We start from the raw sequence: 25,486 nt of genomic DNA on the forward strand, positions 1-25,486 counted from the left end.
ACTTGGGCGACCAACCGCCCGTATGACTGGGCGTGGCGGGGCGGATCCTATTGGTACACTGGGCGTGCGGTGGCGACCGAGTCTGCGCCAGTTCAGCGACTTTCATGTATCCCCTCTGCATGCGACATGCTTACGTTCCGAATACATAAAAACTACAATAGCCAAGGTTTCCCAAAACACGTACGAAACGTCTCTCGTGGCAGTGCAGGTTACTTTAGCTTCTCCGTAGTAATGCGACACGTACGTCGTGGGACGCTGGACCAGGATGTTTTATGCATTTTGGAATATAAATATCCATCACCGTGCAAAATTTGTTACCATTTATTACGGCTATGTATTTTTATAGGTCGCGTATGATGAAATATTTCATAATCCAAATGTTTTATTTTGTACAGCGCTGCGGTCGTTTGCTACCGTCGCGCACCGTAAGATCACATATTATTGTCACATTCCACGGAATTCAGCTGCATTCTTCGGCGCACCTTATTGCCGCACGTTATATATAGGTATGTGCATATATATAAGCTTATCTCCTAATATGTATAATATTATGTATATAAGCATAATTAACAGTGAAATTCACTGTATTACTATTTATATTGGTTATTTTATTTATACTGCACGTATATACCTACTTAATATATTGTTCACTATATATAGATTATAAGATTTATATACCTATGATTCAATGTATATGAAATTGTCTATCTATAGTGTAGTAATTTGACTATATAACTATATACCTAATATATTTGTACCTATAGGTAGGTATATGAGTATAATTTATAGGCAGTTATATTGTAATAAGTAATGATCAATGGTCATCAATTCATCACTATATACGAGTATATTTATCTAACTATATTTAAATATCTAATATATAGGCTATATTATATAGAATATAGTTTAATTATATAGTATAACAAAAATATTGCAGGTATAATATGCGAGTACCTAGCTTAAATAATTGGGTTTGGGTATAAATTGTATCAGGTTCATAAAATAGGTTCTATATTTAGGTACTTAATACTAATAATACTTATAATACCTACATAAGTTCATAAAATTCGAAATTAAATAATAATAATTGACGCAATGTATATTGAAAATTTCTATTTTGAAGCCGAAAAATAGTTATAGCCGTTATAGGTGATATTTTTATATTTTATGATGTATATATAATATATATAAGTAGGTACGTCACTCGATAATTCAAAAAATACCATAAATCGAACTTAGATAGAACGCTTAGTCCCTTGAGAAAACCTATATCTATAGTTAGAAGAAAACACATCTATTCCGGTACCTTCGCGATAAAATTCGAAATGTCTGCCGATGGGACACACTCAACAATTCGAATTTTTTTCTCCAGAGCCTCTATATTAATTCGAATTTCCTTAAACATGATTGATTATATGTTTGCTCATATGTATAAAGATTAGGTATGTATACTGCAATCATCTATATTTGACGTATTATCGTAATGAATCTAATCATACGGCGGCGATTAAATTGTATCATAGGTAAAGCACCTATACCTATAATCTAGAGTCTAGACTTTAAAATCGTATTATACCAAAATAAACTTTTGCAGTGGGTAAACAATAGGTAGTTGAAAATTTGAAATCGAATAAAACGTAGTCAGTCGGAATATGCCAATATGGGTCCGTAAAAGTCCGTATAGGCTATAAGTGTTTGTCAATCGCAGACAATAAAAAAATCGCAGTAATTGAAGCAGGTGAAAAATTGTATGCTATTTATGTTATAAATCGAATCTTAAGCTCGATCCTCTGAATTCCGATTTATCGAGTGACTACCTACTTTACCTATAGGTATATAAAATTATAAACTATAGTCTATATAGCCATCTCTAATAATAATGTGTATCTCTACTATCTAATACCTATATGGGCTATATGGCTATATGGCTATATTTATTATCTTATTGTAAAATTGTTATATTTCAAAATAATCTTAGTTTTTAGTAGAACCTCAAATTTCTATAATTGAAAGGTAGGTATATACTATATATATACAAAAAAACAATATTTATATTCGTAAACTTAAAATAAAGTCATATAAACTTATTGATTGTATTAATATATTAATATTAGGTACATTATATTTGTATTATAAATTTTGATAAATTATTAGAAGTTTTTCGTGATGATTTTTTAATTAATACCTATATGGATAATAATATGTATCAATGAGTAGGTAAGGTACCTATAAACGAAAAAAAACAACATAATAAATAAAGATAATATAGATACTTATCATATTTTCTTATGAAATATATTGAAAATTTGGATATATTCAATACAATTAGATTATAAATATATAACATTGAATTAATTTAAAGAAGTTTTCCCAAAAAAGGCACAAAGATACATATTTAGATATATTATGTCATATGCATAAAGCATAGGACATAGGTATAAGGTATATTTTATATGTTTACCATTATGGAATCTAATTATATAAGATTCAACATTTTAATAACAAATATGACTTTTAATAATGTAATAGACTTACCTATCTATTAATATTGATAAATATTACATGATTGCATGTTTAACTAAATGTGGAATTATTATAGGTAAATTAAATATTAATTATTGTAAAGTATAAGACTGATCACATTATGTCAAGATGTATTTTAAGGTATATTTTAGGATATTAGGTGAGTATCTATGTAGAATTTTATTATTATTTAAACTCGTATTATTATTGTTTACTTAAATCGTATAACCGTAAAGCGATTTTCACAAATAAACATTTGTGATTGCGGGATTTGAATTATACATTATAGGTACATCCAGAAGTTATTTTCAACTTTTCCAGGATAAAATTAAGATTGTGAGTGGTGCAGCTATAGATACATAGAAATAATATATATTTATACAATTTCTAATAAAACATCACAGTTAACATGTAACTATAAAAAAATATATATTTTATTGTAGTAAATTAAATTAAAAAATTGGAACAAATTATTTATAACATAACAATAATTTATATGGCAACAATTATTATCTTTTTACTTTAATATTACAAATGCTACGTCATGCCTTCATATTATAATAATTACTTTATTGATAATTCCTTTAAATGTTCGATTGTATCAGTCAAAAAGTGTGGTACCATTTCTAAAAATATCTGCTGATTTAACTCTCCGACAAAAATAAACCTTTCCACATAAAATTGAGTGACATAATATTCATTAGGTATTTCAAGTTTTTCAATTGATCTGTCAAACAAAATATAATTGACATTTTAGTATGGGTATTATTATATTTTATAAAAACCATGGTCAATGATATTTTTAAATGCAATTTTATTTGCAAAAAATAATTAAATCTACTGTATTGATAATTTATAATGGCAAAATAAATTACACAAAATATACTCGGCAATAAAGGCTGACTTAAAAACCATTTAAGCTAGGTATATAAAACTAAAAACTAGTACTTAACATTTTATTTAAATAAAGCAAAAACAGATTTAGACAAGGTGGGGCAAAATACATACTTGGTACAGTGATTAATGATTGATTTGATATATTGAGCTAAATACTCTAAATATTGTGTAGTTATGTCTGGATGAAATTGTTTTAGGAATGTCTGCATGCCTATGTATAATGGAGCACCATCAACAGGATCTCCAATTTTTTTCCACATCAATAGAGCTTTAATGGAATTAGGTAAATAAATTAGTAATAATTTAAACTATTTTTTTCTGTTTAAATGAATATTTTTAAATTATCAAACCTAAATTTTCTGAATATTGTAGTTTCGAGAATTGTGAAATAGTAAATAAAAATGCAATTAAAGATATGTATTGAGTATTATTTGTAGTTATATAAATTTTTAAGTATGGATTTCCAATTCCTGCCCAATCCAACATTTTACTAAGTTCTGGTAATAATGGATTGTCATCTGCTGGGTATGGTTTGTTTTCTGGGTCTCTAAAATGTGCTTTTACTTCGTTTAATACAGCTCTAAAACAAAATAACAGTTTTTAATCAATATTAGTTCTACTTATATATGTATAGAGTATAGACTTATAGTTAAAGTTAGGCAAGTTATTTAATTTTTGTACTTTAAGTCTGAAGTTAGATAACCATTACTTACATAAGTAACACACTGTATACCAATTACATTTTTACATGCCATTTAAGAAACTATATTTTAGTCTAATGATTTTTGTGTGATATTATTGATTAACATAAAATACAAAAACAAAAAATATTTTGATATTTTTAAAGACATAATATGTATAAATTTGCATTAATTGTATTTTGTTTTTAGTGTATGTTAGTAGAGAGGAAAGGAATAAAAATTCATAATCTTCTTAAGCCCCCCCCCCCCCCCCATTATTATATGTATCCGTGTATGTTGTCTGCATCTTCTATATGACATAGAAAATGTGCGTTCAAAATAACAAGTTTTGTGATGTTAATTTTAATATAAGAGTGAATTCACCTATAATTAAAATTAAATGTAAGAATATAAATTAGGATATATTGATGTCTTTTAATGATAAAACAATTTTAAAATGCTCATAACATAATACATAGTTAAAAATTCAAACATCAATAATAACCTATGAGATGCTAAAATTAATATTATTTCCTTTAATTTGATAATTTATTATTTTTTTTAACACGAAAGCTAACAATTTAAAATTTGTTTAACGCAAACCTGCTGTGTTGTAAATTTGAAAGATGAAAACAATTTTTAAGATTTATTATATCTATACTTTTAATTATAAATATGTAAAATGATACATAAGTGAGATAAATGTAAATATTAAAGAAGCTTGTTTTCGTATATTAACAGCCCAACTCTTTGTATAATCTACAATGTAATAAATTAATATACGGTCATAAAAATCAACATTAACATTACTTGTTCATTGCTTCTAAGCAATCAAATAAATTTCTAGCATTTAATTTACACGAAACTTCAAGCTCAAAAAATATTTGCTTGCGTATGATCTGAAGTTGTCCAATTCTCAAGATAGAATCCAATATAGTAGGTAGTATTTTTTGAAATTTTGAGCAGTGTTTTTGATATGTTTTTATTGGATTACCTAAAACATTATGTTATAAAAATTAATAAAATAAAAATGTTTATCAATTTATGGATCGAATTAAAACTAACTAAGGTCAGTTTGTACACAAAAACAATTGAATGATCTAATTTAGTGTCTAATACAGTGGCGCCGAAGTCCTAAAAATCTAGTAGGGCGAAAAATATTTCAAGAGGCCCAACATCTTAATATCGGAAAAATGGCATACCGTGGAGAGGAAAATGGTCAATATGATGCGGCCCTATCTTAAATTTTTAAAATATGTCGGGCCATGGCCCGGCCTTAATATAGGGTTCGGCGCCACTGGTCTAATGTTTTTTCCTTCAATCTTATGTCATACACACAATTATACTTTTTAAAAATTGTTGTATGTACAGAGATTAAAAACAAATACGGTTTTTAATTTTTTATGTACATTTTAGTTTTAATAGTTTCTTACTAATTAATTATTATTTTATTATTCTTATTTCTCACTTATAATATTGCCATTTGAAACCAATTCTTTTGATATTGTTCCAAGAATTTGTAACCATTCTCTATCTTTAATTATGTTTGTTTGTAAATAATCCAACAGCTTCTAAAATTGTTCAAAATAATAATTTATTAACTCCAAAAAATTTAATTGATAATTAAATAACAGTATACAAATTAATCAGAAATAACCATTGTTTTTATTACTCACCTTAAGTTCAGAAACTATCATAAATCCAATTAGTTTATCTAAGCCAGTAAGTCCACAAACATTCATTGAGTTAATTATATTTGAATAAAATCTAATATTAATAATCTCCTCATTTGTTTTATAATCATACCACGCTGTAGTTTGCTCTTTATAAACAGCAACCCTATGTACAACATATTATAATTAGTTTATCAGTTTATTGGTTTGATTAATAATCAGCAGGACTTGGATTTTGAGGCAATAAAAAGTTCCAAAATATAATTAAATATAAGGAATCTTGAAGGTTGAAATATGTAATAACCCATCTAAAAATATAGAGCTAATATTTTTTTGTTATTTTATACTAATTATTAGATACTTACTTAATATTTTTTATTAGATTATAATATGTAGAATATAAATTTAAATTCTTGCAAAAATAAAATTGATAAATAAATAGGAAGTAGTCTTAGTTTTAATTTATCGTCAAAGCTATCCTATTCAAAATTATCCAAAAAACAGAATATTAATAATTCTTCTTAACTTTTCCTATCAAATAAAATTAGTAAAAAATGGCAAATATCACAGTAAAATACTTAAAATATACAAAAAATTATTTTGGACTTCTATTTTCTATTTTGGATTTTGGAATCATTGATTCACAAAACAAATTTTTAACTTACTATATTTGTTTATGGGTATTTGATAATATTCATCAAATTCTAAAGAATCCAAATCCTGATAATTAAACTAGGAAAAATAATTTACTTTGGATCAGTAATGCGAATCAATTCTCTAGCAAGGCTGCCAATAAATGTCATGGATTGACTATCACATGGCTCAAATGACGGTACAGGTATAACCTTACTCTGGTAAACACTTTGCCAATCTAATATTTTTGCGCGCATAAAGCTATTACATTCCATTTCAACATTATAGCCAATGATTCTACTTAATTCTTCTTGCCATATTTTTAATCCATATATACCAATGTAATCTTGTATATACTCAAATGAACGACGGTAACCAGCCATAGTGTTACTAAGAGCATCAAGTTTGGGTAATAACTCACTAGTCTGAAACAATGATTTCATTAGTTATAGTAACTTCAACATTTGGAAATTATATACCTTAGCTTTAGGGTTGAATATAAGACCATTGTGGAGTGCAACTGCGATATGTTGAACTAACTCTTTTCGAATTCCATCTTCCAGAAGTTGTTTTGGATCAATTTCCACAACACCAACTAGAGTACTTTTCATACATAATACACCTTCTGTCAGCACAGACACAGCATTAGTCAACTTAGCTACCTACAAATATTTTTAATAATATATTTACATAAATATAACATTTTAACAATTTTATTTTATTATTTTACCTCAAGTCTTTCATCAAGTTGTGCATAGTCGTTAAGTTTATCTTTTTCTAATCTAGTGGGTATTTCTTTAATAATATCTGTTTGTAGAGTAGCTATTTTAGTCATATATTTGAACATGGTCTCAGGAATTATATGCAGTACTTTACGTATGTATTCTATTAATTCATGTGAATAATATTTACTGACTGACATTAAGTTTTCACTACCAGACTGATTAATACGTATAAGAGGTACTTCCATACATGACACCAACTAAAAATATAAAAAAAAAACATTAACACATTAAAATTTAAAATATTATTATTAATTATTATTACAATTATATATGTTTTAATACATTACATGCTATATAAATTTCATTAAAAGAAAATTAAAAATAAAAAAAATTAACAATTAATTTATAAAAAATCATATATTTTCCAAATATTTGATACAAATATCATTTGATTTAAAAAAAAATTAGCTAGTTTTTAATTTCCTCTTTAATCTTTATCAAAAAGTTAAACACATACATAAAATGCTCTTAGTTACAATGTACATTTATGCATTTTTGTTTTTTTGTTTTTTTGGTACTAAAATATATAATCAGTCTTAATAATGATTAATACCTTTAAAAATGTTGCCCGAAGTTTGATCACAAATGAAGGTTCTTCTTTTATTGTATTTTGCATTAAACCAGTGAATCTATCAATATGACACCAAGCATAACTAAAATCTCCAATAATTTGAAGATCTATTAGAACATTATCCTTGACACTTATTGTTTTCATCATTTCACGAAGATAAGTATGTGTATCCTTAATAGTTTGACTCACTTGATAATTATTTGCAAGTTGGTGAAATTCTATTAACAGTATAAACTTATAAATATATACCAGATTAAGTATTAACTAGGAAAATAACTAATACCTTGAACCTCATCTAAAGCTTTGATAATTTGGGTGATTTTTCTACTAGTAACAAGTTCATCTTCCATAGAAATTTTTTCAATCTGTTTCCCAATATTAATAAACCAAATCTGTAGATTTTCTTTTAAAAATTTTATTATAATTATTAATAAAGAACACACACTTCTTTAAATTTAATATAACATGTTATTACCATTTTTTTTTACACGTGACATAGTTGTTAAACCTGAAAAGATTTCTGATAATTCATTCATACGTTCAACACAGTCATCTTTCCGTTTAAGCCATCTAGCTTCTTTTTCATCTAACAACTAGATGAAAATAAAATACAAATATCAAGTTATTTTAAGAGTAAATTTACTGTTGCTTATTGGTATATTTTATGTAAGTTTCCATAATGAATAAGATTTATTGTAGCAGAAACACACTTATGATATATCTTAATGAAATTTAAATAACTTTGGAATGCTTGTTTAAATAATTTTGAAAATTTTGATGGACTACAAATTTGAATGCCATAAACCAGAATAAATAAAGTTACTTTTTTATAAATAATTAAATACACATCTTATTAGATAGACTTATTTTAAACTTACACTCTTAAATGTGTCTTTTATTTTTAGTTCAAAGTCAGCAGTAGTTATTAATAAATCAAAAATTAGATCGTCATTATATAGGCTCTGATTATAAATTTGATCACAGATTTGTTTACTTTTTTTGGTGTTTTCTGAAACTGATTTATAAAAGACATTTGTGAAGAATAGTTATTATATAAATATTGCTATCTTATATAAGATTAAACTTACGAAGATGATTTGTTGATGTATGTAATAAATACCATCTTAGAAGAACATTACAACTCCGACAAAGATTCATGACAGAGTTAATGTTGTCCAATATCTTTTTTTCAATATTAGGATTTCCAAGTATTTTTTTTATCTCAATTATTATTTTCTAAATAATAAACAAATTTCAATATTATTATTCATAATATAAACATTTAAAAGTAAGGCTCGGATTATTATGCAAATGCATATTTTTCTACAATTGAGCTAGAATAATTTTGATTAAAGATGTTGACATTTTGTGGTCTGTGGAGTCTATGTCTATAGCAATACATATTAATTGCATATTTTTATATAATTGCATAAAAGTTAGATACAACAATCGTAGGAATTTAAAATTTGAAAATTTAAAATCACATTTTTATCATTAACTCATGTTGATACTAGTTTCAAAATTAATATTACATTTTTATCTTTATTAATTTCATATTTATTTAATCTAGCTATATGTTTAATAGTCTGTAAATATTTTATAAGCACATGTATACTGATTTTTAAATTGTATTTTTTTCACATAATATATTTTGTAATTATTTTAAGAAATTCAGTTTTTTTTAAACACACAATAAAGATTTTTTTGTATATTTTTGAATTTTGAGTGCATAAACATATGCATATTTAACAATAATTCGGGCCCTATTTATAAGTAAATAAATATGGAATTTATTAGATTATTATATATTTATAGTATTTATAATTTTAAAATAATGTAACAAGTCAGTAAATCTATTATATATAAGTAACACAATTTTAAATGATAAAAATAAATTATTATTACTTTTGCCATTATGTATTGTATGAAATTATTATTTTTATTGGCTTTATCAGTACAAATTACAACCTTTTTAAATCAAATTCAATTCAACTTGACTATCTTAAGCTCATACATATTTAAGTCTTAAGGTATTTTCATGTCATTAAGATTCTATCTATCCATCAGTTTTTTCTCCCACTCTTTCCATCAACATTAGCTTACATATCCATTCTTACTGGCTCAAAGTTACCTCTCTCCATCCATGACCAAACCATTTCAAACTACAATTGGTTCCACCTTTTCCACTACCTCTAATTAATTCATTTCTTATTCTATCCTACCTAATAACCTCAAACACCCATCTTAGAATTCTCAGCTTTGCCTAAATATATTTAATTTATATGATTTAGATGTAATATCTATATTAAATCAAAATGTTTTAATATTTATAACATCAACAACATTACCTGAAGACTTTCAGAACGAGAACTTGCCAAACGACTTATTTCTGACGTTTGAATTGTATTATTTACAGCTGTTTTAGCTGCTTTAAAAGCTTCCCATGAATCAATTATATTTATTGTAACACCCATATAGACATTTACAACCTTCAACAAAATTAATGTGATTTTAAATTTCTATTACAAGCCAAACAAAATAATTAAGTACCCAATTATCCGGAAAAAATTTATCAACTATTTCTCTCATAATAGCAAATTCTTCATGCAATGTTTTAGGTTTGAAAAATAAACACACAAACAACATTGCAGCTTGACCAGCAAGTGCAATACTTCTATGATCTGGATTTGGATATGATGATAATTGATTGTATATATCATCTGACCTTAGTCTTCCAATAGATAAATTTACTAAATTTTTATTAACTGGTACTCGTCTAAAAATGAATTAGTTAATCAAAAATTACATTCATATTAATTTTAAAAATATTTCTCTATTTTATATAAAATTAATAATTTCAACCTCTTTCAACCACATACATTTTATTGATATCCTAATTTTATGAATTAATTTGTGAAATTAGGCAAATTTTATAGATTATTTGTTATTTACAATTTATATACCAACTTAGTTTTGTATTACAAATTATAGTTTTAAAATATAATATTAGTTACTTAAAATAATTCTCTGGATATGACGATAAAGATTTAACTGAGTTCTGTTTTGTACAACGTAATAATTTACAAATATCATCAATTGGATTTTCACTGTTATAGTCTTGTGCATTGTAACGATGGTAAGCTACTAACAATCTCTCTCTAATAATTCCTTCAATGTAAATGTCAATAAATAATAAAATGACACCATACAAATACAATGATTCACACTGAAATCAATAAATCATATAGATAAATTTTTTAATTTAAAATACATAGGTAGGCAGTAGGCACAAAAACTTTTATAAAATATAACTACCAATAGTTGTTTTCCTTCAATTGTAAGAAACATGGTTTCAATAGTATGTTGAATATATGACCCTTCCTCAACTTCATCGAGATATTCATTTAAATCGCGTATGTATTTATATACATTTTCAAATAAAAAATAGAATTGGTTAATGATTTCCAAATTATTTTCTTTCAATTCTTCATTTAAATCTTTTAAGACCTGAAATGTAAAAATAAATGTATAAGTATTCTTCAAATTTCTGAAAATAGTATATAAATTCAATATTTATTACTGGATTTGTCTCAATTTTTTTTTCAACTTCAATTGAGTTATTAAAATATGAAAAATCTAATATTATTTGACCATATTTTTGTAAATCTTGCTTACTGTTTAGTCTAAAATCACAAATAAATATTAAACATTAATTTTTTTTTGTGTAATTGAACCATAATTTTTTTTTTCTAACAATAACTAATTTTATTATTGTATTGTTATTAATATTAAAAACTCAAATATTAGTATAATATAAACTTTACCTATACACTGGAGGGATGTAATCTTTAAGTCGTAATATTTCAGCAATTATAGCATTTCCTCTAGATACTATTCGTAGTAAAGCCAAGCCGCAAGGATTATTCTCCATAGTACTATTTTTCAATACAATTCAAATCTGGTATCCATAAATCGATTCGGTGAGCGTAATTAGTTTGGTAATAAATAACTATAGTACCGATGTTAATGACAAAATAATGATTTGTGATGTAATCATTTAATGAAAAATAAGTACATAGACACAATATATTAAAATAAATTATTATAGAAATGTGCTAATTACAACTGCATATTTCACAGTCTGCTTAGTGCCAAGATATCACAGACTTACTAATGAACAAAATTGTTTCACAATAAAGTTAACTAAAAGCATGGACTTTCTTTAAGTCTATAACTAAAGTTATAACTCAATTACATAAATATAATTTGAAATGATGAAATTTGTGATATTATGTAAATATACAATTTTATATCATATTTATCATTATAAAATTTATATATTTAAGTACATAAAATAGAAAATATTTTTTAAAAAAACATGATTATACTACAGACTAAGTACAGATTATATAAAATATGTGATTATACCAGCTCGCTCAGAACACAGAACAATAACAATAATAATCAGAATAACAACAAATCGTGATATAAATATATGTTATCAAATCTATGATAAAGAAAAATGATATTATTGTGATAATATTATCAGTCATAAATTCATGATATTTATTTTAAAACCAAGCTGATTTCAAAAAATTCAAAAGATAAAAATACAAAATTTGGGATTAATTTATTATTTTATTATAACTTACAAATTTTATGCATACATAATATTTATTCTTTCTTGTGAATGTATTACAATAATGATTTTAAAGAAAATCAATTTAGTTTATCGTTACTCCAGTTTAATTTCGAAACACAGAAATATTGTATTATTACACACATCTAATGTTGTGAAAAGTTGTAATCCAACTATTAAAAAAAAAAATGAAAACAAATTTGATGGACCGAGCTTAAAAGACTTCATTGCAAAAGATTTACCTCAAGAACAAATTGAGCTTGTAAATAATGAAGATAAAATTCCGTATGTGGATGATATGGTTGATTTAGGACAAAATAGAAAAGGTAAATACCTAATTAAAAACAAAATAATATTGTTGTTAGAAATTCAAATTTTTTCATTGCATTTTTTAATTATTAAACCATGTTTTATTATTAAGTTTATATTGAAGTATATGGTTGTCAAATGAATGTAAATGATGCTGAAATTGTATGGTCAATATTACAAAACAAAGGTTATATTAAAACAAACAGTATTTATGAAGCAGATGTAGTATTACTTGTAACATGTGCTATTCGTGACGGTGCTGAAAATAAAATATGGACTCGTATAAAACAATTACGGTCAGTTAAACGATGGAGAGGTAAATTGGATCCATTAAAAATTGGAATTTTAGGTAAAACTATTGGATTAAAAAAAAATTCACCATAATATATGTTCTTAGAACTACAATCACTGTTATTCTTGGCTTAGGTTGTATGGCAGAACGATTAAAAGAGAAATTGGTGAGTGATACAAAGGGAGCTGTAGATCTTGTAGCTGGTCCTGATAGTTACAGGGACTTGCCTAGACTTCTAGCTAAAACTGAAGCTGGACAAAAGGCAATTAATGTTTTATTATCATTTGATGAAACTTATGCCGAAATAAAACCTGTTAAGTTAAATGATGACAATGTTACTGCATATGTGTAAGTTAATATTTTTTTTTAAACAAATATTTTCTACCATTTCTGTATAAATAAGTGTTTAATAATGGGAATTAATAAATATCCATATATTAAAGAATTATATCTATGACTAGCTGATCCCCATGCACTTTGTTACCTCTGTTAAAAATGCCCACTGTATATGATTCAAAATGTTTGGTTAATTTATCGTTTATACCCGGCTAATCATGATTAAAACTTCCCGTGGATTTACCCTATTTTAATCTTTATAAGAGATTAATAATACAGTCATTTAAAATACAGGACTAAAAGTATATTCAATCATAATATTTTATTGCATTTTTAGCTTTGTTAAGGTGAAACAATTTTTAAAATTGGTACCTAATAAAGTAATAACAAATTGTTAATTTCTTATTTTTCCATACTAAATTAAATAACCAATAGCAACAATATAATACACAAAACATTTTTAATATTACTATTATTTCTATAAAAAATCTCAAATTTGCAATAAAAAAATTAAGGGCAACTTATCAAGATAAAATATAGCTCATAGCAGGGATGACCACTAACCTTAATTTTGAGAGCCGCAAATGTATGAAACTATTTCAAAGTTGGCCACATTTTTAATTTTTCGCATTATAAAATAAACTTACTGATACAATTTAATTCTCACATCTTCAGTGATTCCTGCTAGGTGATTTTCATTTTTTTTTTTTTAACCTTTTAAAGTTTTAACCCTTTTTAACCCAGTAGGGGTTGAATTTTCAAAAATCCTTTCTTAATAGGTGTCTACACCATGAAACAAAACTACTGTTCAAATTTCATACTCATAGCTTCAGTGTTTCCAGCTGTGCTATGATAAATCATCCAAGAAAAGTCATTTTATTTATACAGATAAAGTAAAGCTAAATTGTCCAAATAAATGTGACTACTCAGAAATATTTTTAATGGCTTTTAATTTCTATATAAATATATTTATTTTTTTTATCTGTTTCAAATAAACATTAGGTAATATATGTAAAAAAATTTATTTCCAGATCTATAATGCGAGGTTGTGATAACATGTGCACTTATTGCATTGTACCTTTTACTAGAGGTCGTGAACGCTCTAGGCCTGTTGAATCTATATTAGAAGAAATCAAATATTTATCAGATAAAGGCTTCAAGGAAGTTACTTTATTGGGTAATAGTAAATTAATTTTGTGTGAATATATCATCATATCATCACTCATTAATTTTTAATATTAGGTCAAAATGTAAATAGCTATCGTGATTTGAGTACTTCTTCATATTTTATGCCTTCAACTAATACATTAGCATCAGGATTCAAAACTGTTTACAAAGAGAAGAAAGGTGGTGTTCGATTTGCTGAACTACTAAGTAGAGTATCTGATGTTGATCCAGAAATGCGGATAAGATTTACTTCACCACATCCAAAAGATTTTCCTGATGAAGTTAATACTTAATTTGATTGTTAGTATCTACTGAAACATTTCATGTTTTATTTTTATCATCCAGGTTTTGGATGTTATTTTGGAGAAACCTAATGTATGCAAAAATTTACATTTACCAGCTCAATGTGGAAATTCAAAAGTTTTGGATAAAATGAGAAGAGGTTACACACGTGAATCATATTTAAGCTTGGCACAACATATAAGAGATCGATTACCCGGTGTAACTTATTCTAGTGATTTCATAGCTGGCTTTTGTGGTGAAACTGATGAAGAATTTGAAGATACTTTAAGCTTGATGGAAACTGTAAAATATCATAATGCATTCTTATTTGCATACAGCATGAGAGAAGTATGATAAATATATTTTATATGTCAATACATAAATTATATTATAGTTAGTTGGCTTCTTGCCAAAATTCATTAACAGTAAAGACACTAGGACTCCTGGGTTTTGGTGCCTTGCGGCTACAACCGCAGACCTCACATTAGCACTATGCGCTAGTCGAGAGCCGCGGAGGTTCACGGCCGGCGCGCGTCGGCTAAGCCATCTGCCCGTCAGCCGCTGGCTGAGGTGTGCACGTGCCCTTTGCCACCCTGGTCGGATCGGGTCGCGAGCTATCCTCATCGCTTCCCATTTTTGGTCACGGGCAACCTCCGGTGCATATAGCTCCACCGGTAAGCTGGGTGGGCGCTATGAAGAATACTCACTCGGCAGTCTTCCCCTAGACCAAGCGTCGGTCTTGTAACCACATAGTAGCTCCCGCTACAACCACTCCGCAACCAAACCGCCGTCGACCGCGCAACGACCGTAGCCACCACGCGACCGCCGTGTGAGGGCACGGCGTCAATCGTTCAACGCCGCGGGGCTCTCCCACATCCCGAAGTACCATTCTCGCTCCCGTTAGGAAAACACATCAATGGTGAGATGGGAGGGCCGAGCTTCGTCGGCGTTGTGCCTCAGCTGTCGTCCTCCCAAGATTTGGGCCGTGTACCGCGGGCTCATGGTGGGCCCTCACCGGGCAGCGCTCGCTGCCGACCCCCGAGTATGAGGCTAGCCTAACAGTAAAGACAGTTGGCGTTTTAAACAATTAAAAAGATTCTCTAGGACTTTGTTAATTTTTTTCATATGATACAAAAATATTTAATATTCTTTGATTATTTTACATCACATAAACATATCATACTAACCAATCACGTTAATGGCTTAATGAATTCTTACATCTTACTATAAAATAATATAAAATTATGAATATTGAAAAAGCTAAATATAATCACATTTTTATGGAGATTTTGATGTTTAGTAACCCTACACAAATTATTGAAGTAAAATGTATACACTTGATAACGCATTAAAAATAAAATGTATACATTTTGCCGTTCATAAGTTTTAGCATGAAATCAACAAATATATTATATATGTTAAGCTAAATTGCCAAAAGTTCTTCAATGGTTAAAAATGTATTGAAAAAATCTGTACATGATATTTATATATGAGGTAATACCAACATTTTTTGTACATAAAAGTCACTTTTGTAATACCTAACTTAATATTTTATAAATCATAAAAACAGATAGTTATTTTGTAATTTTTAATGCTTAATTATTACACGTAGGTGGCATATTAAATATTCTAGACAGTATATTAAAATAAATACTGGATATTAGTTGCCTTCTTATTTATTGTTATATGAATAGTGATTTTAAAGATAATGCACATATAGATAAACATTAGTTAAAAGTAACTAATAATTCCATAGAACAATTTAGGTTAGGCGAGGTCTATATTTATGCCAACCATAATATTATATATATGAACAATCTGAAGCTTTTTTTATTTTATAATATAAATATATTTACAATCTGTAGCATGATAAAACAATATGTAAATATGAGATATTTTACCAGGTTTGGAGGCTTGACTGAAGGGTGTGTCCATTGACACTACTTCAAACTTGTTTTATTTTTTATTTTTTTATTTAGCGAAGTAAATCACGATTCCAATTTTGTTTTAGTCGATGGGGAGGGTTATCCGGGAGAGTCTTAGAGGAGAGATTAGAAATTAGCGGGTTATGATGATTATTTGTTTTAGAATGAAAATTTTTATAGTGTGTTGAAGCGAGGGTGTGAAGATTTGAAATGTTCAGGTCATTATGGATTGTATGATTACTAACATACCAAGGTGCATTTGTCAGGAGACGGAGACTAATAGACTGAAAGGATTGGAGAACAATCTGAAGCTATAATTTTTTTTATGTTATAATATGTTCCAGAAAACAACAGCATATCGTCGTTATAAAGATGACGTTCCACATGAAATTAAAGTAGAAAGAGTAAAAAAGATGTTTAGTGTATTTAGAAGAGATGCAGAAATTTTAAATAAACAATTTGTTAATACTGAACAGCTTGTATTGGTTGAAGGTGTAAGTTAATTTTAATCAATTAAGAAATTAGTGCTTATTTAAAATTACAAATATTAAAAAATTCTTATGTTATATTCTAGTTTCAACTGTCATAAGTTTGGTTGTATTTCTCTAGCTTGAGTTAGATTATACTTAAAGTGAAAATATATGATTAATGATTCGACTTTACCAAGAAAGGACTTGAACTATAAATTACTCCAACTATCTGAAAATGTATTTTATTATTTTTTTGTTGGTTTTAACCTATGATTCAAAAAGAATTGTTTTCATATTATTAATTAAAATATTAAACTAAATATTTAGATCACAAACAAAAGAATTGTTCAGGCTTCTGATTAGTTCGAATACTTATTAGTTATTATACTTGTTTCATTATTCTAACCATATTTTTTGGTTTTTTTTTTAATCTACATAGTTCAACCCTAAAAGCGTTTGAATTTAATTTGTTTATAAAATGTAGATAGATAGAAATTAAAACTATTGATTATAGACTCAAGTTTATAGTATTTCTAATTTTACATTTGTCATAACTATACATAAGCTATAACTATCAACATAATCATAAATATGCTTAATTTAGAAAAGTCGTAGAGGCCCATCTGATTTATGCGGGAAAACAGATGGAAACATAAAAGTTATTATTCCAAATACTAAATTACCTCTTGAAGAATCATCATTAAATCAAGAAATTAAACCTGGTGATTATATTACAGTAAAGGTTAGTACTTAATATTATAATATTATGATTACTAGATATAACAATTAACAATAATATATATAATGTACCTATGGTAAATTATTAAAATAATTGTATTATGTTTTAATTCAATTTTATTTTCAGATAATTGAATCAAACTCTCAAATATTAAAAGGCATGCCTCTAAAACATACAGGTCTCCAAGAATATGAAAAAAATAAAAATAAGAAAAATACCAACATTTTTTGTTAATGAATAATAATGCTAAGTACAATTTTTAAATGTATTATATTGATTATTGATTGAAGTATGAATAAATATTTTGTTGTTATTTGAGCTTTAATAAATAACATTTATAAGTATATATAAAACAGTCATTTATACTTATTTGTCTGAATACAAATAATTGTCAACCTCTAATTTGTGTATTATTGATATAATACACCGGGGATTACCAATTAATGTTAAGGGGACACAAACATTATATTTCCATGCTTATTAGAAAGTAAATCATAAAAATAAATTAAAATTTATTAAAATCTCATTTAACTCACATTCTCACTTTCAAAAAAAGTAATTTAAAAAATAAATTTCATGTCTGCAGGCTAACTATCAACATTTAGTGGCCTTTGTTATTCATAATAGGTATTTATATCTGTATTTATTTAATTTAATACCTAAATAGTATTTTGAATTTGAATTATCTACAAAACTTCAAATACAAATATATTACAGATATGTATACAGATAGTAATAACAAATTCAAAACAAGTTTTATTACTAAATGATTACAAAATGATTTTTACACACATATTGTAAATGCATAATGTACTCATAGCATGAAATATACCTACTGTATATTATATGTATATACATATATATACTTTATAGTATATTCAGACATTCAGTATATCTCAAACTGTACCTGTTACTTACATAATAATAATTATATTTCCTATAATTTTTTTTATCACATATTTTATAAAAACTATTAGTTTTATTTGTAACAACTGACAAAATTGGACCTTCACATTGGGGATTAACTTATTGGTCAGTTACAAAATGTTAGGAGTCACCTGTCACAGTGTCACAACTCTTTGTCGTGTTCGACATGTTCAAATGTGTATTAAACTATGTTCAATACATTTATTAATAAAACTTAATATTGGTATAAATTTTATACAATAAATTATTGAACACATATTATTTTATATTATGGATTACATAAATCATTTCCGATAATTGGAGAGTTACGTGCACTGCAATTTTCACTACACAAACGCGCGGGTATTCTATGGCGTAATCCATAAATTATAATTTCTATTTACAATAAAATAATTTTTGAATTTTTACTATCATTGTTTCACTTAACAATCAACTTATTATTACATGCCCTCATAATTATAAAATAAACAAGACATCAATCATTTTTATTTTTACTTGGTTCTGAGATAAAATAGTGTATTTATAACCAACTTCTCGCATAACTATTTATTTAACTATATTTGTTGTGTTCCTGGACCAGCGCTTGTTGACAAGATATAGATGTAGCTAAATAATCTGATCAAGATTTATCATAGTATCAAGAAAATATTGAGTTGAAGGTTGGTAATTTAGGTATTAAGTTATAGGTATTATGTAGACAACCAGTGGTGGTGAAACAGGGAGGACGAGAGGTATATATTCCCCATTACCTTTTTTTCAATGTTTAAGATCTGAAAACCATAAATTATATCACAGTCGTGCCGTCGTGGTCACTTCACTTTTTAATGTTATTCAAGTTCACCTCAGAGAATCACTTTTAAATTACTGCTGTAGCATAAAAAGATATTTATTATTATTATTATATTTATTTGTGCTCGAACATTTAGCAGGTCAGTCACATTTCTAGTTTCATTTAAAACTATTGAAAATAGTACCTACTGTTACAGTAGTAATTGACTACGAACGTGGTATTTTTGATAATCAAATAATGCATGTTTAAAAAGGGGGTTTAAGGTTTAAAAAGGTCCTCTTTGTTAAAATCATTTGAACGTCACTGTAGATAATTTGGGAAGTCTTAAAATTCCAGTGAAATGTGTTCAATAATGACAAATATTTAGTATAATATGTTTATTATGATTTGCAAAGAAATTGAGTTGTCCTATACTCCTATCGATTTATATTTTATGCACTTAATTTAATTATTATTCAATTTATGAAACCGTTGAATCTTGTACCTAGCTATATTAAAGTTTTAAATTCTGGTGGATTGATGGAATGTGATGATTTTACAAATATGTTGGTGTTTTTTTGTTGCTTCCTATCATTAACTTTCGGAGTAGTAAAATTGCTTTGATTTTGTTCAATAGCACCTTTTCTGGTAAGAGAGTAAATTTTGTTGGTATTTTGGCTATAGTCAAAAGTAAAAAATTAAAGTACCTTTTTTACTAATCCCCCGCTCAAACTAATAATAAAAAAAATGCACCAGTTGCCCTCACCGTATTATTATATACACGATTATAATACCGTCCTGTAAAATAGGGAAGGTGTAAATAATAATATTTTTTAACAAAAGAATAAACACAATAAGGAATTATATTTTTAAGGGGCATACACATACCTACAGTATAATAAATTTGTCAACACAAAATATATATTGCGTATTAATAATACTTATTATTAGGGCTCGGACGTTGTTGCATTTGCAATTTTTTTTTCTATTGTTCGGATTCGTTATAGGTACTAAGTAAGTTATAAATTTATTTCAAACGAGTACCAATTAATATATAAACATTTTAAGTGCAACTTTTTGACCTTTTTTCAATTTTATTGTAATTTTGTTGATTGTCGCCATTTTCAATACAATTTTATATATTTTCTTATGTTTTCACTTTTTTTTTGTTACCTAGATTATACAGCGGAATAATTTTTAAGGTAAGGTAAGGTTTTTTTAAAAAAACAAATCAAAAATAGTTTAAATAAAAAGTTTAAAATTTTGATAAAATTATTTGTAGATTTCTGAAAAATAAGAAGACCGCACAATTTACAAGATTTTTAATGACAACTAACGAGAATTTGTATTTGAATCTTTTTATTATCTACTCGTTTAAAAGCTATCTAATAAAACTTTATAATGTTACTTAATAAAATGACTTTTAATCCATTTCATAAAATAATTTGTTAATATATATATTTTTATTTTTTTGGTACAAAATATTTTTTATTATAATTTTCAAGTGCAATTTTGGGTTTTTTTCACAGCAATAATGCAATCAATTTTATAACATTTTTAGTGCAACAACATCCGAGCCGTACTTATTATACATTAAACTATAATACTAATATATAGTATTAATTATTTACATATTTTCCTATTTTACGTGTTGATGTTACAATCGTAAATAATTTGTGAGGACAACTCACTACCGGTACATTTGGTCGAAGAAACATGATAGTGGCTGGTACATTCTTAAAATACTCAAAACAGCCATTTAGGGGAATTAGTAAACACCCGCTCTTCGTTGTCTCAATAATATCATTCATTATTGGGTCATACGCCCAATGACCCATGTTACTGAGGTTCAGAAAAATATATAAACAAAATGTACCTACGGATCTAAAATTCGTGTTATATGTGTTTTTGTGTATAGGAAAATATGTCTCCCGCTAAAAAGAAAGTGGTGATCGTCGGCGATGGTGAGAGTGGTAAGACGTGCCTTTTGCGCGTGTTTTTTGAGGATATTTTCCCAGAAGTATACGTGCCAACGGTGTTTGACTACTATTCAACCGTGATCGAAGTTGAAGGAAAAAAAGTAGCGCTTGACTTGTGGGACACTGCTGGTCAAGAAGATTACGACAGACTGCGACCACTGTCATACGGGGAAGCAGATGTAGTGATCCTATGCTATTCAATCGATAATCCCAAATCGTTGATCAACATAATCGATAAATGGGTGCCGGAAGTGCGGTATTTTTGCAAGGAAGTGCCGGTGATATTGGTTGGCAATAAGAAGGACCTTCGGGATAGTCATCAGCAGGACAATGATCTATCCATAGACCTAGATAGGTCTGTGGATCTACCCAAGTCTGACCAAAAAAAATGCAACGTAACTGAAGTCACTATTGAACAAACGATTACTGAAAACGAAACGGTGACAAGTATTGATCTGCAGGATGAGATCGAAGTGTGCAGGTTTTCGATGAACGAGAAATCCACACTGCAATCGGACAGGAAACCACATAAAACGGAAACGGTTGAAGGGCTGCCAGTACACGAAAAATTGGATGGCTACTCTGGCATGGTAGTAGCAAGACAAGAAAACTTTAATGAATCGGAAAGTGGCCAAAAAAAGATTACCAGGCTTGAACCAGAAAACTCTGTAGCCATCGCAGAAAACCACAATGAGGACATGCCAAGAAAAACTACCATTCGGATACCGGAACATAATGTCATGACTACCACAGAGATCGGTCAATCAGTGGCTGACGATATCAAAGCTTTCGCGTTTTTAGAATGTTCTTCGAAGACCAAGGAAGGAGTCCGTGATGTTTTCGTTGCCACAGTGAAGGCGACGAGACGGACTTCCAAACATAGTACGCAGTGCATTTTACTTTAAAACACATAACAAATAATATATTTTTAAAGAAATACATTATATATAATATAAGTTTGTATAGATAAACATATCCATATACTTATATATATATTGTATGATATGATGTCTATATGTGTTTTATACTCATATATTATTATAGTTTACGGGTAATGGTGAGGGGGGGGAGAATACCGTTATTATAAATAATATATTATTATCATAGGAAGATCTATGGGATGTGCTAAATTTGCTTAAGCACACACTGAATAACCATTCAAATATTTTTCAAATTGGGAAAAAGTTATTGTTGTAGTAAATTAAATTAATTTTTAGTAAAACCAATACTATATTTAAAAATAATAAAAATTGTTTACAGTTGTTACGTGTGCGCATGTTTACTTTCCTTTTTTTATTAACAATGGACTATAATATTAATTAGAGTCCCGTTTATAGATATAAAGCTTAAATAGTTTCTGGATTATGCTGGACGGTACACTGTTGACTGTTGTCACTCGTCCGTCGCTGTTATCACAATTCAACAATAATATAGAAACTCGAGCCCGGGATAATACTTGGGGGGTCCATTATTTTTGACCACATATTATTAAATTGTTAAGGATAACTGTGAGGAGTAGATTACTGATGACATTCTTGTTTCGAATTGTTTCTTTAGTTTAAAAAAATTGAATAGTTCCAATTTCCGGACCCAGCAAGAAATCTTTTTCTCGTCAAAAAAATACCTATAATTATATAGTTAGGGTAGAGTATTATATGCGATATGACCCAAAAGTTACTAACAAAATATATGCTCTGAAAAAATTCTATATTCCAATACTAACTTTTGGAATTTTTGTCATAGAATGACAATTATTGTTATTATTATTATTTTTTTTTTGGTAGCATAATAGCAAAAAAATGTTTAGGACGTTTAGGTCTTCAACTTCTGATATCTAATAAATTATATCGATTCACGAGTCCAAAATAAAAATTCTTAGTAGGTACTTTTCATTAAAATCAGCAGGAAAATATAAAAAAAAATTCAGAAAAAAATGGTTAAAAGTTAAATTGTTAACATTCATACAAATCATGAAAGTTTTTATCATTGTAATTAGGAAATATTATTCGTGACTCGTGAGTACAATTAATTAATTTTATTGAAAGTTTGTAGTATTTACAGTTATTCATTTTTAAGTTACAAGAAAATGAGAAAATCGTTAATTTACTGGCGAATATATTCAATGTGGTAAAAATTTGAATTTCAAATGCTCATAAAAAATTAATTTGACTTACCGGCCAACTTTTTTTGTTTAAAAAAATATAAACGGTACGAAGACAATGTGACATAACATAACGTTTATGCAAATAATGTAAATAAAATCCAAGTGATCGAAGATATTATAAATTTAATACCTTTAAAATTTGATAACAATAGGTTGACGTTGATTCATGGTCGGACTGGCCTACTACACAGTGAGCCGATGTCTATTTATGACTAAATATTATGTTCACAAAGCTTAGAACAAAATAATCCACCTGGTACAATACTCGTATTACTATTTTTGACGATTTTATGGGGACATCTATTCAAACCCAATACCATTTAGTTTTTCTAGTAGTTATAATATCAACAAAACTTGTTATTATAAATTTGATTAAAAAATTATTTATACAAAATATTAGTCAATTGATAAAATAGCTTATAATATTATCGTGTGGGTTAAATTTTTTACAAGTATTTCACACGGTTCTCGTTACACTCATAATTGTTATATTTAGTAAAATCTTATGCTACCGAGTACCTACATTTATCATGATGCCATTTAAAGAGTAAAGACTAAAGACAAACCTGTAATTCAGTTAACCGGGACCGAACTAATTCATAAAGTATTTGAGGATCTTTGTTCGGCTAAGTTTAACATAGGTAATAGCAAGTAGTGTGAAATCTCGAAGTATTGCATATTATGAATATGAAAATGCATACAATATTTCAGTCTCTATATAACAATTGTTAATAACTGCAGTGTATCGATCGATTGCATAAATTATGTAATTTATTGACAGTTAGGGTCATGTCCATTTGCGTTAGGTGTAAAAGAACTTTTTACTCTTGTATTTTGATAATAAAATTGCCAAGCTGTGCCCCTAATGTTAAATTGCTGATTGGTGGGATGTAAGATAAGTATCTTTGTTTAAAGTTGTTAGTTATAAAATGCACCAGTCGTTTATAATATTTTAGTACCTATATAAAAAAATTAAATATGAAGTGTAATTAATTAAGCCGCTGATCGAGAGTAAAGAAAATAATGTTATGATCCCTTAATATATGAATAAATAATAAGAATATTGTAAGATAATTCATATTGCTGATATTTTACTTTTTAGAAATACGCAGAAATAGTTGATTTAAATTTTGTTGAAAACATTTAATAACATACAATATGAAATACTTGTGAGGAACTTTATATTAAATTATCAAGCCTTAGCTTTAAAAATTAAATTTAAATTTGTAATTACTAAATAATGTCCAAAAATGTTCATGATTTTGATAAATTTTGTTACAATTTAAAATTCAAATGTATAAAAAAAATGTTCACAATTTAAAGTATCTAGTATCTAAAGTCTACTTATATTTTATTTAAATTGTTTTCAACAATATATTAACTAATGAGAAATCTTGTATTTGATTTTGAAGTTTTAGGTTGGAATATTAAGATTTGCTTGAATTCTTAAATAGGTACAAAATAATTTACAAATGTTTATAATTTTGAAATACAAAATAGGAAATAATAATGTATAGAAAATACCATTATAAAAATCTAGTAATAAATTTAATTTTAATTGTGGGTATCTATTGACCATTATATTCAACTGTTAATGACAATATTTGGGTACAGTCCACTTCTTTTTCTAAAGTGCTGTTTTTATTACAAATTATAAATTATGAATTATGATAGTTTCCCCAGTAGGATAATATCCATATATGTACGTGTACATTACATAAATATA

The 25,486-nt window shown here is 27.1% G+C and overlaps 3 protein-coding genes across 4 annotated transcripts; 2 read left to right on the forward strand and 1 right to left on the reverse strand.

Moving 5' to 3' along the window:
• Nucleotides 1-2,935: 2,935 nt before the first annotated feature.
• Nucleotides 2,936-12,145, reverse strand: Strump (WASH complex subunit strump). The gene is made up of 20 exons (XM_089223999.1): nt 11,587-12,145; nt 11,343-11,445; nt 11,078-11,269; nt 10,777-10,988; nt 10,313-10,538; nt 10,111-10,251; nt 8,851-8,998; nt 8,641-8,777; nt 8,238-8,355; nt 8,046-8,165; nt 7,745-7,980; nt 7,137-7,388; nt 6,886-7,068; nt 6,524-6,831; nt 5,777-5,939; nt 5,569-5,671; nt 4,911-5,094; nt 3,771-4,000; nt 3,532-3,688; nt 2,936-3,250 (listed from the first exon to the last, which is right to left on the reverse strand). The coding sequence occupies exons 1-20, from the start codon at nt 11,691-11,693 to the stop codon at nt 3,088-3,090; spliced, it is 3,483 nt and encodes a 1,160-aa protein (XP_089080125.1). The 5' UTR covers nt 11,694-12,145; the 3' UTR covers nt 2,936-3,087.
• A 203-nt stretch (nt 12,146-12,348) lies between these two features.
• Nucleotides 12,349-18,274, forward strand: LOC107165830 (mitochondrial tRNA methylthiotransferase CDK5RAP1). Of its 2 annotated transcripts, XM_015514233.2 has the most exons (9): nt 12,351-12,727; nt 12,823-13,059; nt 13,137-13,350; nt 14,370-14,515; nt 14,581-14,786; nt 14,851-15,135; nt 17,057-17,206; nt 17,787-17,924; nt 18,048-18,274. In XM_015514233.2, exons 1-9 carry the CDS (start codon nt 12,466-12,468, stop codon nt 18,153-18,155), a joined length of 1,746 nt encoding a protein of 581 aa, XP_015369719.1. In that variant the 5' UTR covers nt 12,351-12,465; the 3' UTR covers nt 18,156-18,274. The 2 variants fall into 2 exon arrangements, with proteins under 2 accessions (XP_089080188.1, XP_015369719.1); XM_089224062.1 differs by lacking the exon at nt 17,057-17,206 and having other exon boundaries at nt 12,349-12,727.
• Nucleotides 18,275-21,541: 3,267 nt separating this feature from the next.
• Nucleotides 21,542-22,501, forward strand: LOC107165831 (uncharacterized). The gene has a single exon (XM_089223646.1). It carries the CDS (start codon nt 21,542-21,544, stop codon nt 22,499-22,501), a length of 960 nt encoding a protein of 319 aa, XP_089079772.1.
• The last annotated feature ends 2,985 nt before the right edge of the window (nt 22,502-25,486 follow it).

Source organism: Diuraphis noxia, unplaced genomic scaffold (genome assembly GCF_037042655.1).
Source record: "Diuraphis noxia isolate RWA-SAM2 unplaced genomic scaffold, SU_Dnox_SAM2 contig0003, whole genome shotgun sequence".
Lineage (NCBI taxonomy): Eukaryota > Metazoa > Arthropoda > Insecta > Hemiptera > Aphididae > Diuraphis > Diuraphis noxia.

Excerpts from the sequence above, each read along its gene's own strand:
- Strump (XM_089223999.1), bottom strand. The coding sequence starts at position 11,693 with ATGGAGAATAATCCTTGCGGCTTGGCTTTACTACGAATAGTATCTAGA. Across the intron at positions 10,252-10,312 it reads AATTTTTTCCGGATAATTGG|GTTGTAAATGTCTATATGGG; the intron begins GTACTTAATTAT and ends ATTTTGTTGAAG. Across the intron at positions 6,832-6,885 it reads TATTCAACCCTAAAGCTAAG|ACTAGTGAGTTATTACCCAA; the intron begins GTATATAATTTC and ends TCATTGTTTCAG.
- LOC107165830 (XM_015514233.2), top strand. The coding sequence starts at position 12,466 with ATGATTTTAAAGAAAATCAATTTAGTTTATCGTTACTCCAGTTTAATT. Across the intron at positions 15,136-17,056 it reads TTGCATACAGCATGAGAGAA|AAAACAACAGCATATCGTCG; the intron begins GTATGATAAATA and ends AATATGTTCCAG. Across the intron at positions 17,925-18,047 it reads GTGATTATATTACAGTAAAG|ATAATTGAATCAAACTCTCA; the intron begins GTTAGTACTTAA and ends TTTTATTTTCAG.
- LOC107165831 (XM_089223646.1), top strand. The coding sequence starts at position 21,542 with ATGTCTCCCGCTAAAAAGAAAGTGGTGATCGTCGGCGATGGTGAGAGT.